Genomic DNA, 16,354 nt, shown 5'->3' with positions numbered 1-16,354 from the left:
CCATTGATCTATATGTCTGCCCTTATGTAAGTACCACATTGTTTTGATTACTCTAGCTTTGAAGTAGTTTTCGAAATTGGAAAGTGTGAGTCTTCCAATTTCGATTTTCTTTTTCAGTGTTGTTTTGACTATTTGGGGACCCTTGAAATTTCATATAAATTGGAGGATCAGCTTTTGCAATCTGAAAAAAAAAAGTATTAGAAGTTTGATAGGGATTGCACTGAATCTGTAAGTTGCTTCGAGGATTACTGCCATCTTACTAGTTGTTATGGACTGAATTGTGTCCCCAAATTCCTATGTTGAAGCCCTAACCCTTCAATGGGACTATATTTGGAGATAGGGCCTTTAAGGAGCCAATTAAGGTTAAATGATGCCATAAGAGTGGGACCCTAATCCAATACGAATTTTGTTCTTTAAGAAGAGGAAGAAATACCAGGAATGTGCATGTACAGAGAAAAGGCCATCTGCAGGTCAGGGAGAGAGGCCTCAGGAGACGTCAAATCTGCAAACAGCTTAATCTTGAATACCCAGCCTCCAGAACTGTGAGAAATAAATTTCTGTTGTTTAAGCCATCCAGTCTGTGGTACTAGGCAGACCTTGTAGAGTAATACAACACTATTACATTTTCCAATTGATGAAAATGGAACATCCTTCCATTTAATAATGTCTTTTATTTTGTTCAGCAATGTTTTGTAGTTTTCAGTGCACAGGTCTTTCACTCCCGTGGTTAAATTTATTCCCACATATTTTATTCTTTTTGGTGCTATTATAAATAGAATTTTCATACTTCCTTTTTGTATTGTTGATTGCTAGTGTATAGAAAAACAATTTTTTTGTGCTGATCCTGTACCTTATAATTTTACTAAATTTATTAGCTCCAGTTTTTTTCCTGTGGACATTTTGGGATTTTTCTATGTATAGAATCATGTCATCTGCAAATAGAGATAGTTTAGTTCTTCCTTTAGAATTTGGATGCCTTTTATTTTTCTTGACTAATTTCTCTGGTTAGGACTTCCAGTACAATGTTGAATACCAATGGTGAAATCAGATATTCTTGTCTTGTTCCTGGTGTTAAGGAAAAGGATTTCAGATGTTCACCATTAGGGATGATGTTAGCTGTGGGTTTTTCATAAATACCCTTTATCATGTTGAGGAAATTCCCTTCTATTCCTAGTTTGCTGAGCATTTTTAACCTGAAATGTTGTTTAATTTTTTCAAGTGCCTTTTCTGCATCAATTGAGATGATCATGTTGGGTTTTTTTCGCCTTTGCTTTATTAATGAAGTGTATTAACTTCATTTATTTTCTTATGTTGAAGCACCTTTGTATTCCTGGAATAAATCCCACTTACTCAAGCTGTGCAATCCTTTTAATGTACTGTTGGATTTGGTTTGCTTATATTTTGTTGAAGATTTTTGTACCTATATCCACGAGAGGTATTTATCTGTAGTTTTCATTTCTAGTGGTATTTTCATCTGGCTTTATATCAGGATAATGCTGGCTTCATAGAATGTGTTAGGGATAATTCTCTCCTATTTTTCAGAAGAGTTTGAATAGGATTGGTGTTAATCCTTCTTTAAAAGTTTAAATTCACTGGTGAAGCCACCTGGACCTGGACTTTTCTTTCTTGAAGGTCTTGAACTACTGATTCAACCTCTTTACTTGTTACAGGTATGTTGCAATTCTCAATTTCTTATTGAGTCAATTTCAGTAATTTGTGTCTAGAGATTTTGCATTTAATCTACATTATTTTATTTGTTGGTGTACAATTATTTGTAGTATCCTTTTATAATTCTTTAAATTTCTGTAAGGTTTGTAATGTCTCCACTTTTAGACAAATCTAAAGGTTTGTCAATTTTGATCTTTTCAAATAACCAACTTCTGGTTTTTATTTTTAAATTTCATTTATTCTTTGTATCTGCTTTTGTCCGTATTTTCTTCCTTCTGCTGGTTTTGGGTTTAGTTTGCTTCTCTTTTCTAGTTCATTAAGATGTAAAGTTAGGTTAAGATTTTCTTCCTTTTTAATAAGGTATTTATAGCTGTACATTTCCCTCTGGGAACTGCTTTCATTGAATCTCATAAGCTTTGGTATGTTGTGTTTTTATTTTCCTTCATCTCAAAGTATTTGCTAATTTCACCAGTGATTTCTTCTTTGACCAATTGGTCATTTAAAGAGTATGTTGTTTAATTCCCACATATTTGCAAAATTTTCAATTTTCCTTCTCATATTGACTTCTAACCTTGTTTCATATTTGTTAGATACTTGGTATGCTTGCAGTTGTTTAAAATGAGAATTACTTTATGATCCTGGAGAATGTTCCATATGCACTTCAGAAAAAATGTGTATCTGCTGTTGTTGGGTGGAATGTTCCAAATATGTCTGTTAGGGCTAGTTGGTTTTTGTGTTGTCCAAGTCCACTTACTTATTGATCTTCTATCTAGATATACTTTTCATTATTGAAAATAAGGTACTTAAGCCCCAACTATTGTAGAACTGTTTCTCCCAACAATTCTGTCCATGTTTACTACATATATTTTGAAGCTCTGCTGTTGAGTGCAAGTATGTTTATCTTCTAAATGCATTGACACCTTTATCAATGATAATTTCCTCTTTGCCTTGTAACAATTTAGACCTAAAACCCATTTTGTGTTTTAATCTATCTACACAAGGTCACTTTTTTAGTTCCTCTAGTGGATACTTTTATATCTTTAAAGATTACAACTAACTTTTAAACCTTTAAAAATTGAAATATAGTTGATTTACAATATTGTGTTCATTTCAGGTGTAAAGTGATTGTTACATATATATGTATTTTTTCATATTATTTTCAATTATATGCTATTATAAGATATTGAATACAATCTCCTGTGCTATACAGTAAATCCTTATTGCTTATCTATTTTATGTATAGTAGTTTGTTACTCCCATACTCCTAATTTATCCCTTCCCCCCTCCCCTTTTCCTTTGGTAACCATAAGTTTGTTTTCCGTGCCTGTGAATCCATTTCTCTTTTGTATATTCATTTGTATTATTTTTTAGATTTCACATATAAGTGATATCATATAATATTTGTCTGTCTGACTGCTGCAAATGGTAATATTTCATTCTTTTTTATGACTAATATTCCATCACACACACACACACACACACACACACGTCATGTCTTCTTAAGCCAGTCGGGCATTTGGGTTGTTTCCCTATCTTGGCTATTGTAAATAGTGATGCTACATGAACACTGAGGTACATGTATCTTTTGGAATTCGAGTTTTCATCTTTTCCAAATATTTACCAAGAAGTGGGGTTGCCAGATTACATGGTAGCTCTATTTTTTGTTTTTTAAGGAAACTCCATACTGTTTTGCATAGTGGCTGCACCAATTTACATTCCCACCAACAGTGTAGGAGGGTTTCCTTTTCTCCACACACTCTCTGGCATTTATTATTTAGTTTTGGTGATGGCCATTCTGAATAATGTGAGGTGATACCTCATTGTGGTTTCGATTTGCATTTCTCTAATAATTAGCAATGTTAAGCATATTTTCATGTGCCTGTTGGCCATCTGTATGTCTTCTTTAGAGTAATATCTATTTAGGTCTTCTGCTTATTTTTAAATTATGTTGTTTTTGATATTGAGTTGTATCAGCTGTTTGTATATTTTGAATATTAACCCCTTGTTGGTTGCATTGTTTGCAAATACTCTCTCCCATTCAGTAGGTTGTCTTTATGTTTTGTTGATAGTTTCCTCTGCTGTGCAAGAGTTTTAAAGTTTGATTAGGTCCCATTTGTTTATTTTTGCTTTTATTTGTTTTGCCTTGGGAAACTGATGTAAGAAAATATTGCTGTGATTTATGCCCAAGAATGCTCTTTGGCTGTGTTCTCTTCTGGGAGTTTTATGGTGTCATGTCTTAAATTTAGGTCTTTAAACAATTTTTAGTTAACTTTTGTATATGGTGTGTTTTAATTTCATTGATTTGCATGTAGCTGTCCAACTATCCCAACACCACTTATTGAAGAGATTGTCTTTTCATTGTGTATTCTTGCCTCCTTTCTTGTAGATTCATCGACTGTAGGTGTCTGGGTTTACTCTGGGTTCTCTATTCTTTTACATTGATCTATATGTCTGTTTTTATGTCAATAACATGCTGTTGTGATTACTGTAGCTTTGTAGTTCTGTCTGAGGTCTGGACGGGTTATGCCACCACCTTTGATCTTTTTCCTCAGGATGGCTTTGGCAATTCTGGGTCTTTTGTGACTCCATGTAAATTTTAGGATTATTTGTTATAGTTCTGTGAAAAACATCATGGGTGTTTTGATAGGGATCACACTAAATCTGTAGAATGCTTTGGGTAGTATGGTCATTTCTTTTTTTCTTTTATAAATTCCTTCCTCCCTCCCTCCCTCCCTCCCTTCATTTCTTTTTTTGTCAGTCACTGTAAGACTGAGGAACAAGTCCTGAGAGCAGGTGAGGGGATTAAGAAGAGACAGGGTCAGGAGGGTGGTGTATAAACACACACACTTTATTTCTCATCAAACCTCTTTTTATATATTGCAGTAGACAATACATGTTTTTGTTAAAAATCACCAAACTGAATCATCAGACAGTATTTCCTTAGTGTTGAAGTTATAGTACAAAACATTCTGCGAACCAGGATATAAACATGCGTGAGAACAGACTGTGACTACCAAAGCATGCCAAGGACAAACTATAGTTAGAAAAACCACAAGCAACCTCATGGGCCAAGACTCGTATCTTCTCTAATAACTCTTTCAGGTCCTGTCAAGGATTAAGCAGGACTTTGCCATGCTTTAAGCTGCAAGAACTGTGTCAGCTTGCAGCTGGTTCCCGACATGTCCCCCTTCCTTATTTTTTAATGTAAGGTGGTAGAGTTCGACTCTGCAATTGCTCGTAAGCCAGTTCGCAGGAGGACTGGAAAACAAGAAATACACAATAATATTAAAATACCAATAACAATTATAGGATAAAGGAGGTTAGTAAGAGAACTTGGGGCAAAAGTACGTGTAATCTGGGTAAACATGTCTTGAGTAATTTCCACTGGATTTACATCTAGGGGAGCTGCATGCTGGATATTTGTGATATCCCCATGTAAGCGAGCAATATCAAGGGATAGATTGTAATGAGACCAAATTCCCAATAAATGATTCTTAATCTGAGGCCAAGGCCACTGCGAATCGTTATATGGCTTAGAGGTTACACAGACTGCAGAAAATTCTGCATGACAATGCATAGAACAGGCAGTTTTTAAAGCAGCTAATTGGTCTCCAAGAATAAGAACAACTTCTTCCAATGCATTAACATGACTTTCTAATTTTCTATCAATAGTTTCTTGAGTTCCCAAAGCATTAGAGACATTAGCGGCTAAATTATTCACAAATGTGGCAGTATGAATACTTTGAGTCAGCGCAGTAGCGGAAGCATCTACAGAAGCAATGACTGCAACGAGTGCTGTAATTCCAGCTATAAGTAGCCCCCAAAATTGCTTGGGCCGTTGTAAAAAAAGGGAAAGTTCATGCATGACCTGCAAACCTGAATTAGAATACCAAGGACCTGTAACATTTACAAGGAGCATACAAAGGGAGGCTGACGAACAAGAAGAAATCCCCGGTTTGATTCCCCCATGGTTATACAATTTGTCAAATTACAATGATCACAACGTAAGTCATAAAACCCTTCTTTTTGAAAAACGTAGACAGAACCAGTAAGAATAGCATAGGGTGATGGAATACAAGCCATAACAAAAGCGGTTAAGTTCCTAACAGGATGTTGTTGATGTGAAAGGACAACAGGCCCCACAGCAGCCATCAACTTCCAAGTATTATTTTGTACATTTCCTAAATTGGTGGAGAGGACACCCTCCACCCATCCTCCTGGATATTCAATCTTATTAATAAGTTCAGCAAAAGGTTGAGGAAAAGACCAGTCCAAAACAGCTTCAGTAGTATGAGGAATTCGATGCCACACTGGTGTAGAATATTGGCATCAACGCCACGGAGGATATGACCATAAAGGTTCTGAGGGGTTAGAAAAGGGGGACAATATTTGTTGAATGCAGGGAGGCAAGTCCTTAGGAGGATCCTCTGTAGCCTTAAAATAAGGAGTGGAGAGCCTCATAATATTAAAAATCCATTCCCTGCGAGACCATGTTTCATTCTGATACTGGAACTGATATGTATAAGAAGGCCTGGGTCCTACTGAAAGACATCCATGCTGGTATTGTTCATGTTGATTATACCAAAATGCAGGAATGGAAAAACAGATAGGGGCACGCAAAGAAAAGGCAGTATATGAAAAATGAGTTACAGTGAGAGGGGTAATAAAATCACTGCTTGGATAGTCAAGAAGGGAAGTATCGTTAACATAAACAAGAATTGAGGGATCAATTCATTCTACAGGGCGAAGTAATGGAGGATCAGGGACATATGCCCAATAAGCATCAGTATTACCCAAAACTACCTGACAAGAGATAATAGCCAACACAGCCACAAACAACGTTTGTGGGGACTTAGTCACTTGCTGCTGCATCAACATCTTCTCTGCCTTCTGGGTCAGTCGTTTCAATTGGCCCCATGTTGGAGGGTTGGCCATCCACGTGGTGTGGGAGAGACGACACTGACGATCTTGGAGAGCTGGTTTCTTGGGAGGATTGGGAGTGTCGTCGAGCCGCATTCTCTTCATATGGTGGGGGAGAGAGTTCACCATCTGGTCCGGATCCATATTGCAGGGGAGGAAATTCACCATCTGGTCCGGATCCATAGAATCTCACGAGGCGCTCAGGTATCCAATGAGGATCCTTAGTGTCCCTAGGAAACACACAAACATGCCCTCGTCTGCATATTAGTACAGGATCTGGACCATTCCATTGATTAGTAAGAGGATCCCGCCAACGGACTTCAGCAAAAGGCAAGGCACGAGGATGCCAAAATCCTTCTGCAGCTGTCTGTCCTTGCTTATCTACGTTCAAAAAATTTATATAAAGAACATCGCAATAAATTGTGCGGGGTTGTGGTATATTCCCCCTTCTTTATTTTACACCCCAAAGAAGATATATCTTCCCCCTGCTTAGAAGCTTGAAATAAAGCAGTTTGGAGTGGAGAAGAAAGACTCACAGGCAGAGAGGAAGTAGAAGAAACAGAAATAGACCCCTGATTTACTGAAGGGGACTCATCGGGAGCTTTTGCTGGCAAGGAAGAGCCAGAAGAATGCCCAATAGGGGCTAGGGAAGCATCTTGAGCAACATCATGTAAATGTTTTACCCAAGTTAAAGCTTGGGCTAAAGCAGTAAATGAAGTTTTATCTAATTTAGGAAAGTTTTCAGATTCCGCAGGCACATTCTTAAGAGCTGCAAAAATGCCATCATCAAAATCAGGATTGTGATATCGTGCAGCCTCTTCCTCCAATTCAGTCTCATCCTCTGGGGATAGTTCATCATCATCCTCCAGGGACTCTGAAGATAGCATGGTCGCCAACAAGGGAGGCGCAGTAGGAGAAACAGGTTCCTCAGGCAAATTTTGTAACTGAGGAGCAGAAGGGAAGTGGCATAAAGACGCTGCTTTGAATAATTTCTGAATCTCATGAGTTGGGTCAAGACAATCTCTTATCAAATTCCAAAGTGAAAAAGTATCTACAGGAACCTTAGAAGGTCCATGAAGGGAATAGAAAGTTTTCAATTATTGACCTATGTTTTTTCCATGTTTGAATATTAACAGTTCCTCCCTCTGGGAACCATGGACAAATTTCCTTCACAAAATGAAGAAAACAATCAAGCTGTTTATGCGTAACCTTAACGCCCTGAGTGGATAACATAGAGTACAGTAGCTGAACGAAAAGTTGTCGTTCCTTAGATCCAGTTTGCCCCATTTTTACTCCTGATGAGAACAAAACAGAAAGAAAGGCTACATCTAAAATATCTCCTGGTACAATCCAACTTACCCAGTATATGTCTGCACGCGAAATATTTCCGGGGTCCCTCTCAACAGCCCATGTACTCAGGTCCCTGTTCGGGCGCCACTTGTCAGTCGCTGTAAGACTGAGGAACAAGTCCTGAGAGCAGGTGAGGGGATTAAGCAGAGACAGGGTCAGGAGGGTGGTGTATAAACACACACACTTTATTTCTCATCAAACCTCTTTTGATATATTGCGGTAGACAATACATGTTTTTGTTAAATCACCAAACTGAATCATCAGACAGTATTTCCTTAGTGTTGAAGTTATAGTACAAAACATTCTGCGAACCAGGATATAAACATGCGTGAGAACAGACTGTGACTACCGAAGCATGCCAAGGACAAACTATAGTTAGAGAAATCGCAAGCAACCTCATGGGCCAAGACTCATATCTTCTCTAATAACTCTTTTGGGTCCTGTCAATGATTAAGCAGGACTTTGCCATGCTTTAAGCTGCAAGAACTGTGTCAGCTTGCAGCTGGTTCCCGACAATTTTTGGCTGAGTTGGGTCTTTGTTGCTGGGCACGGGCTTTCTCTAGTTACGGCGAGTGAGGGCTACTCTTTGTTGTGGTGCACAGGCTTCTCAATGTGGTGGCTTCTCTTGTTGCGGAGCACAGGCTCTAGGTGTGCAGGCTTCAGTAGTTGTGGCTCACGGGCTCTAAAGCACAGGCTCAGTAGTTGTGGCACACAGGCTTAGTTGCTTCGTGGCATGTGGGATCTTCCCAAACCAGGACTCAAACCCGTGTCCCCTGCATTGGCAGGTGGATTCTTAACCACTGTGCCACCAGAGAAGCCCCAGTATGACCATTTTAACAATATTAATCCTTCCAATCCAAGAGCATGGGGTATCTTTCCATTTCTTTGAATCATTTTCAGTTTTCCTTCAGTTTTATAGTTTTCAGCATATAGGTCTCTAACCTCCTTGGTTGTTTATTCCTAGGTATTTCTTTTTGATGTGATTTTAAACGGGATTTTTTTTTTACATACTCTGATATTTCACTGTTAGTGTAAAGAAATGCAACAAATTTCTGTATATTAATCTTGTATCCTGCTACCTTGCTAAATTCATTTATTAGTTATAATAGTTTTGGTGTGGAGATTTTAGGGTTCTGTATATAGAGTATCATGTCATCTGCAAATAGTGACAATTTTACCTCTTCTCTTCCAATTTGGATATCTTTTAGTTCTTTTTCTTGTCTGATTGCTGTGGCTATGAGTTTGAATACTATGTTGAATAGAAGTGGGGAGAGTGGGCATCTTTGTCTTGTTCCTGAATTTAGCAGGAAGGCTTTCACTTTTTACTGTTGAGTATTATGTTGCTTGTGGGTTTGTCATAAATGGTTTTCATCATGTTGAAGTATTTTCACTCTATACCCACGTTGATGAGAGAGATTTTTTTTATCATGAATGGATGTTGAATTTTGTCAAATGCATTTTCTGCATCTGTTAAGATGATCATGTGGTTTATGTCTTTCCTTTTGTTAATGTGGTGTATAACACTGATTGATTTGCATATGTTAAACCATCCTAGAATGATCCAACTTGATCATGGTATATGATCCTTCTTATGTATTGTTAGATTTGGTTTGCTAATGTTTTGTTGAGTATTTCTGCATCTATATCAAAGATACTGGCCTGAAATTTTCTTTTTTGTAGTGTCTGTCTGGTTTTAGTATCAGGGTGATGGTGGCTTCATAAAATGAATTTGGGAGTGTTCCCTCCTCTTCAGTCTTTTGGACGAGTTTGAGAAGCATAGGTATAAATTCTTCTTTGTATGTTTGGTAGAATTCCTCAGTGAAGCCATCTGGCCCTGGACCTTTGTTTAGAGGGAGGTTGGTTTTGTTTCTTTTTTTAATTCTAGATATGATTTCACTTCTGGTCATCAGTCTGTTCAAATTATCTGTTTCTTCTTGGCTCGGTTTTGGCAGGCTCTATGTTTCTAGAAACTTGTCCATTTCTTCTATCATGCCCAATTTGTTGGCATATGACTGTTCATAGTATTCTCTTATGATTTTTTTGTATTCCTATGATATCATTTATTTCTCCTCTTTCATTTCCTATTTTGTTTATTGATGTCCTCTCTATTTTGTTCTTGGTGAGCCTGCCTAGAGGTTTGTTAATTTTATCTTTAAAAAAAAAACAGCTCCCGGTTTTATTGATTTTTTCTTTTGTTGATCTCCATTTTATTTATTTTCTAATTTTTATTATTTCCTTCCTTCTACTGACTTTGGGTTTTGTTGACTCTTCTAATTCTTTTAGTGGTAGGTAGGTTGTTTGAGACTTTTTTGTTTCTTGAGGAAGGCCTGTATCTCTATGAACTTCCTTCTTATAACTGCTTTTGCTATATCCCATAAATTTTGTAAAGTTGTGTTTTCATTTTCATTTCTCTGAAGGTATTTTGATTTCATTGTTGACCCATTATTTTTTTTTAGTAGCATGTTGTTTAGTCTCCATCAGTTCATTATTTTCCTGTTTTTTTTTTCCTGTGGTTGATTTCTAGTTTCATACTGTTGTGGTCAGAAAAGGTGCTTGAAATAATTTCTATCCTCTTAAATTTGTTGAGGCTTATTTTGTGACCTAGTATGTGGTCTATCCTAGAGAATGTTCCAAGTGCCCTTGAAAAGAACATGTATTTTGCTGTTTCTGGATGGAATGTCCTACAGATATCTGTTAAGTCCAACTGGTCTATTATATCATTTAGGACCTCTGTTGCCTCTGATTTTTTTTCAAGGGAGGGAGGGAGGGAGGGAGGGAGGATGGATGGATACATGGATGGAGGGATGGTGAGTGAATAGATGAATGGATGGATGGATGATAGATAATAATAGTGAACTTTTAAAATTAATTAATTAATTAATATATGGCTGCGTTGGGTCTTCATTGCTGCACGCGGGCTTTCTCTAGTTGTGGCGAGCAGGGGCTACTCTTCATTGTGGTGCACAGGCTCTAGGCACGTGGGCTCAGTAGTTGTGGTTCATGGGCTCTAGAGCGCAGGCTCAGTAGTTGTGGCGCATGGGCTTAGTTGCTCCATGGCATGTGGGATACTCCCGGATCAGGGATCGACCTGTGTCCCCTTCATTGGCAGGCATATTCTTAACCACTGTGCCACCAGGGAAGTCCCTACTATATGTTTTTGATTTGTGCTAACTGTGGAGCTCAAGTATGTTGGCCCATAACTATATCTACTTGTGTTAAATTGAGTCATACAAGTTCATGTTCTAAAATATCTACATTTTAAACTCCCCTCCCCCAAAATTTGTGATTTTAATGTCCTATTTTACATATTTATGTTTATCCTTTTGCTGTTACTTGTAGTTATCGCTTTTACAAAATTTTCTGACTTTTAAAAGCTATCTACTGGCTCATTTAAGTGGTCTTCAATCCTTTTATATATTTGCCTTTTTTATTGTGATTGTCCCTTTCCTATATATTCTTGCTTCTTGTCTATTTAGAGAAGACCCTTCAATATGTCTTACAGGGTAGGTTTAGTATTGCTGAATTCTTTTAGTTTTTGCTTGTCTAAGAAATTCTTTCTCTCTCCTTCTATTCTAAATGATAATCTTGCTGGGTAGAGTATCCTAGATTGTGGGGTTTTTTCTCTCAGAACTTTGAATATATCACGCCCTTCCTTTCTGACCTGCAAAATTTCTACAGAGAAATCAGCTAATTGCCTATGGGGGTTCCCTTGTAACTGTTTTTCTCTTGCTGCCTTTAGAATCCTCTTTAACTTTTGGAATTTTAATTATGATATGTCTTGGTATTGGTCTGTTTGGGTTATCTTGTTTGGGACCCTCTGTGCTTCCTGTACCTGGGTATCTGTTTCCTTCTTTAGGTTTGGGAAGTTTTCAGCCATAATTTCTTCAAATACATTTTCAATTCCCTTTTCTCTCCCTTCTCTTGCTGGAAACCCTATTATGCATAGCTTGGCAGGTTTTATATTACCCCATAAATCCTGTATGTTACTTTAATTTTTTTAAATGTATCTTTCTGTCTGCTGTTCTGGATTGGGTGACTTCCATTATTCTATCTTCTGGATCACTTATTCGTTCTTCTGTGTCATTTAGTCTGCTATTAATTGCTTCTAGACTTTTTTTTGTGAATAATATTTTATTTAGTCATTTTTGTTTACAACTGAAACTCTGGGTACTCAAAATTAACATCTTTGCCCGTGAGCTTCTTATACACACCAGAAAACGTTTCAACCTTGTGTTCCACATTGTTCTGCTGTGCTTTATCCAAATGAACCTTTATGAGTCGGCTACCATCCAGCTTCACGCGGATCCTCTTGCCCACAATCTCACTTGGGAAAACCAAGTCCTCCAGGATGGCGTCGTGCACGGCTGTCAGAGTGCGGCTCCTGGGACGTTTTTGCTTATTTTTTGTACGGCTTTTTCGAGTTGGCTTAGGCAGAATTCTCCTCTGCGCGATAAAGACAACGTGCTTCCCGCTGAACTTCTTCTCCAGCTCCCACACGAGCCGGACCTGGATTTTCTGGAAAGACTTCAGTTGAGGAACGGGAACGAAGATTATGATAGCTTTCCGACCGCCACCAACTTCAATTTCCTTGGCGGCCGTGATGTTCAGCTCCCGCAGCTGGGCCTTGAGGTCCGAGTTCATCTCCAGCTCCAGGAGGGCCTGGGAGATGCCCGACTCGAACTCGTCCGGCTTCTCGCCATTGGGCTTCACGATCTTCGTGCTGGAACTGAACATGGCCGGCACCTTGACCAAGCGGCCAAAGCTCCCTGCCGCCGCCGACTCCAGTAGGCTTAGGAAGAGCTGTTTTTTATCTTAGCAATTAAATTGTCTATTTTTGATTGATTCATCTTTATAGTTTTTAGTTCCTTATTACAGTGATTTGAATTTTTATTGGTAATCTTTCTTAATTCCTTTAGCATTTTTATTACCTCCATTTTGAACTCAGGGTCTAGTAGACTGGTGAGGTCTGTTTCATTATTTGTTTTTTCAGGGGATTTCTCTTATTATTTTAACTAGGATTAATCCCTCTGCTCTTTCACTTTACTTAACTTTCTCTGTTCTATGAATTTAGAAGAAACAGTTATCCACCGTGCTCTTGAAGGGCTGTTTTTATGTGGGAGCATCCCTGTGTAGGCTGTGTGTCCAATATTTTTGGTGTGAGGGCTGTTTTTAGCATGGATGCCAGCCATGTGTTTCCTCAGAGTGTGGTGGCCATTATCCCCTTGATAGGGGGTGTGATTTGCATTGTGGTGCCTTGAGCCTGTTCTGGATGTGAGGTGGGGCTTCCTCTTTACCCTGGCTGTCATCACCCTCTCCAGGGCTGGGTCTGCTCTCGTTGTTAGGGTAGAAGCACTGAGGTCAAGTTCAATCAGGTTCCATTGCCCTTGAGTACATGTCTTGCCCCAAAGGAAGTGATTGCTAAACCAGGTGAGGCCTGTGTGGTCACAGAGAACCTATGCATGCACTGCCTGAGTAGGCATCTGCTCACAAGTAGCCCATGATCGTGTCTATGTTTTGTTCATCCCAGATGTAGTGCAAGGCTGTGGTGTGCAGTAGACTGGGGCTGGGCGTCAGGGTGTTGTGGCTGCAGGTATTGAGGTGGCCGTGTTGCTGCCTGGGATCTGGTCTGACTCTGTGGCAGACTTCTCCCAGGATCTGTCTGCCCCAGACCTGGCAGTAGGTGCAGTGTGCATTTGGCGGAGCCTGGGCACCCTCACTGGGAAATGAATTGCTGGGTACTCTCGCCCAGGGCCAGTTTGCCTCAGTTTCAGCACTTAGCTGCTGTGCGTTCTTGTGGCAATGCCCAGTGAGTGTGCTGACAGTGTCTGATGCAGTTGGACCTGCTGCTGCCATGTGCATGCTTACAATAGGCTCTGCCACTAGAGCTGCCACTTCCTTCTACACACTGATAATGGGTTCCATAGCTCCTCCTGGATCACACCCCAGGCCCTTCTGACTGCTTCTTTATAGATAGATTCAGTCCTCACCCAGGGCCCTTCTGCCCAGGATTCAGTGCTTAGTCACTCCTGTGGCCACCTGGTCTGCACATTGCAATGTCTGCCCAGCTAGCCCTGCTGCTCCCCTGTGCATGCAATAACAATGGTCTCCGTGGTTCTGCCTGGATCATGTCCTAGGCACCCTAATCTATCTCTGCATAGGTAGACTGAATCTTTGCCCTGACCTCATGCCAGGCCGTGGTGAGGAGTGAGCAGGTCCAAGGTATCCGCCCCTTCAGATTGGGAAGTGTGGCAAGGCAGCACACACTACTTCAAGTCTCTCTCTGCATGGATTGTTAGTGAGCCAGAACACACACACTCCTTGAGAGTAGAGTCTAGGCTTCTTCAATCCTTCTGTCTGTCTCAGTGGATTTCCCAGTAGGCAAGGTGACTTGTCTCCTCTGTTCAGGACCCTAGGACTGGTATGCCCAGATTGTGAGTCAATATAATATGCTCCTTTTCCAGGGCAAGGGTCTACCCGTGTGGACCTTCTCTTCCTTACAAATCCCTCCCAGGGTGCCAGTCCTGACCTGATGCCTTTTTTCCCCCATCCTACCCAGTTACATGTTGATCTTTCTTGCCACTTTGGTTGTATAGATCTTTTGCCTGTTTCCAGTTAGTTTTCTGTGACAGCTGTTCCACATGTAGATGTATTCTTGATGTGTTTGTGGGAGGAGGTGAGCTCCACATCCTACTACTCTGCCATCTTGACCCTCCTTCCAGATCTCTTTTGGTTGCTATTCATTTGCTTAGAATATCTTTTCCCATCATTTATCTTTGAGCCTATTTGTGACTTGGGTATAAAATGAATCACTTGTGAGCAGCATACAGTTGTATCAAGTTATCAAAAAATCCATATTGCTTCGTTTTTTAATTTCTAAGTTTATCTATGTTTAAAGTGATTACTGATAACAGTTCTTCTGTTTTGCTATGTTTTCTATATGTCTTATATGATTTTTATTCAGTTCTTCTACTAATGCATTTTCCAACGTAATTCTTACTCTCCCTTTCTTTTTCAGTATGTTTTTAAGGTAATTTATTGGTTGCAATTTGGGAATTAATAGTTAATGCCCTAAATTTATACCAATCTAGTGTGAATTGATACCAACTAAGTTTAATGACATATTAACTCTGCTGCTATCCAGCTCCATCCCAAACTTCTGTTGTAATTTCACAAATTACATCTTTATACATCATGTGCCCATTGACACAGATTTATAATTATTGTTGTATGCATTTGTCTTTTTAGTCATATAGAAAACAAAAAGAGAGTTACAAACATGAAAAACAATGGTGATAGCTTTAATGTATACATCTATGTATTACCTTTGTCAATGATCATTATTTCTTTGTACTGCTTTGAGTTACTGTCTCATGTCCTTTTGTTTCAGCCTTAAGAACTCCCTTTAGCATTTCTTGCAGTGTAGGTGTAGTAGACATGAGCTCTCTTAGCATTTGTTTATCTGGAAATATATTAATTTTTCCTTCATTTTTGAAGGAGTGGTTTGCCAATATAGAATTCCTGGTTGACAATGTTGGTTGTTTTTTGTTCCACCTCCCCAGCATTTTAAATGTTTCATCCCACTGCCTTCTGACCCCCATGGTTTCTGATGAGAAATCAGCTGCTAATCTTACTAAGGATCCCTTGTTTGTGACAAGTCTCTATCTTGGCTGCTTTCAAGACTTTTCTCTTTGTTTTTTGAGAATTTTAGTATACTGCATCTCAGTGGGGATCTGAGTTTACCTTGCTTGGAGTTCATTAAGCTTCTTGGAGGTGTAGTCTCATGTCTTTCATCTAATTTGGGACATCCACTTTGGCTCACTGGCTGTTGACTAGGAGCTCACCTGAGGCAGTTGCCAGGAACATCTATATACAGCCTCTGTGTGGCTTCAACTTCTCACAGTATGGTGGCTGGATTCCAATATGGAGCATCCCAAGAGTGAGTATTCCAAGATAACTAGGCAGAAGCACCGGCTTCTTATGACCTAGCCTTAGAAGCCACAGAACATTACTTCCGCCATATTCAATTGGTCAAGCTAACCACTAAGATCATCCTAGATTCAAGAAGTGAGGAATCAGATATCTCCCCACAATGGGAAAACGTTGAATGATTTGTGGCCCATTTTTAATCCACCATAAATATCCCGTTGATTACAAAAGAAAGAGTCAAGTTTCCAGAGCAAGCAAATGACAAAGAAGAGCTGTCAAGGATAGGTCTCCGATCTCCTGCATGGGAAAGGCAGGGATTTGGGAGTGTCCCACTTGTATCAGTAGGAGGAAAAGCCCTACATTAAAGACAGAGATACAAGGAACTCAGAAGTGAAAAGGAATAAAGACCCTGCCTCCTCAGGATAAGAGAAAAAGGTTCTCCCTCAATGATGTTCCTTGGAACGCGAATGGTACAGAAACGTAATTTGAT

The 16,354-nt window shown here is 39.3% G+C and overlaps 2 protein-coding genes across 2 annotated transcripts; both read right to left on the bottom strand.

Moving 5' to 3' along the window:
- Nucleotides 1-4,495: 4,495 nt before the first annotated feature.
- Nucleotides 4,496-6,818, bottom strand: LOC308606154 (endogenous retrovirus group K member 8 Rec protein-like). Its single transcript, XM_081216713.1, has 2 exons — nt 6,472-6,818; nt 4,496-4,926 (listed from the first exon to the last, which is right to left on the bottom strand). Exons 1-2 carry the CDS (start codon nt 6,769-6,771, stop codon nt 4,861-4,863), a joined length of 366 nt encoding a protein of 121 aa, XP_081072839.1. The 5' UTR covers nt 6,772-6,818; the 3' UTR covers nt 4,496-4,860.
- Nucleotides 6,819-12,049: 5,231 nt separating this feature from the next.
- On the bottom strand, nt 12,050-12,732 carry LOC308606155 (small ribosomal subunit protein eS7-like). Its single transcript, XM_081216714.1, has one exon. It carries the CDS (start codon nt 12,670-12,672, stop codon nt 12,088-12,090), a length of 585 nt encoding a protein of 194 aa, XP_081072840.1. The 5' UTR covers nt 12,673-12,732; the 3' UTR covers nt 12,050-12,087.
- Nucleotides 12,733-16,354: the final 3,622 nt, after the last annotated feature.

The sequence above is a fragment of the Mesoplodon bidens genome (genome assembly GCF_964165515.1).
Source record: "Mesoplodon bidens genome assembly, chromosome: 18".
In the NCBI taxonomy this organism is placed as follows: Eukaryota; Metazoa; Chordata; class Mammalia; order Artiodactyla; family Ziphiidae; genus Mesoplodon; species Mesoplodon bidens.
This window is presented reverse-complemented; position numbering and strand designations above follow the sequence as displayed.

Coding starts and splice junctions, on each gene's coding strand:
- LOC308606154 (XM_081216713.1), bottom strand. CDS start 6,771: ATGGATCCGGACCAGATGGTGAATTTCCTCCCCTGCAATATGGATCCG. Junction 4,927..6,471: donor TGGCTATTATCTCTTGTCAG/GTAGTTTTGGGT, acceptor CTTGTTTTCCAG/TCCTCCTGCGAACTGGCTTA.
- LOC308606155 (XM_081216714.1), bottom strand. CDS start 12,672: ATGTTCAGTTCCAGCACGAAGATCGTGAAGCCCAATGGCGAGAAGCCG.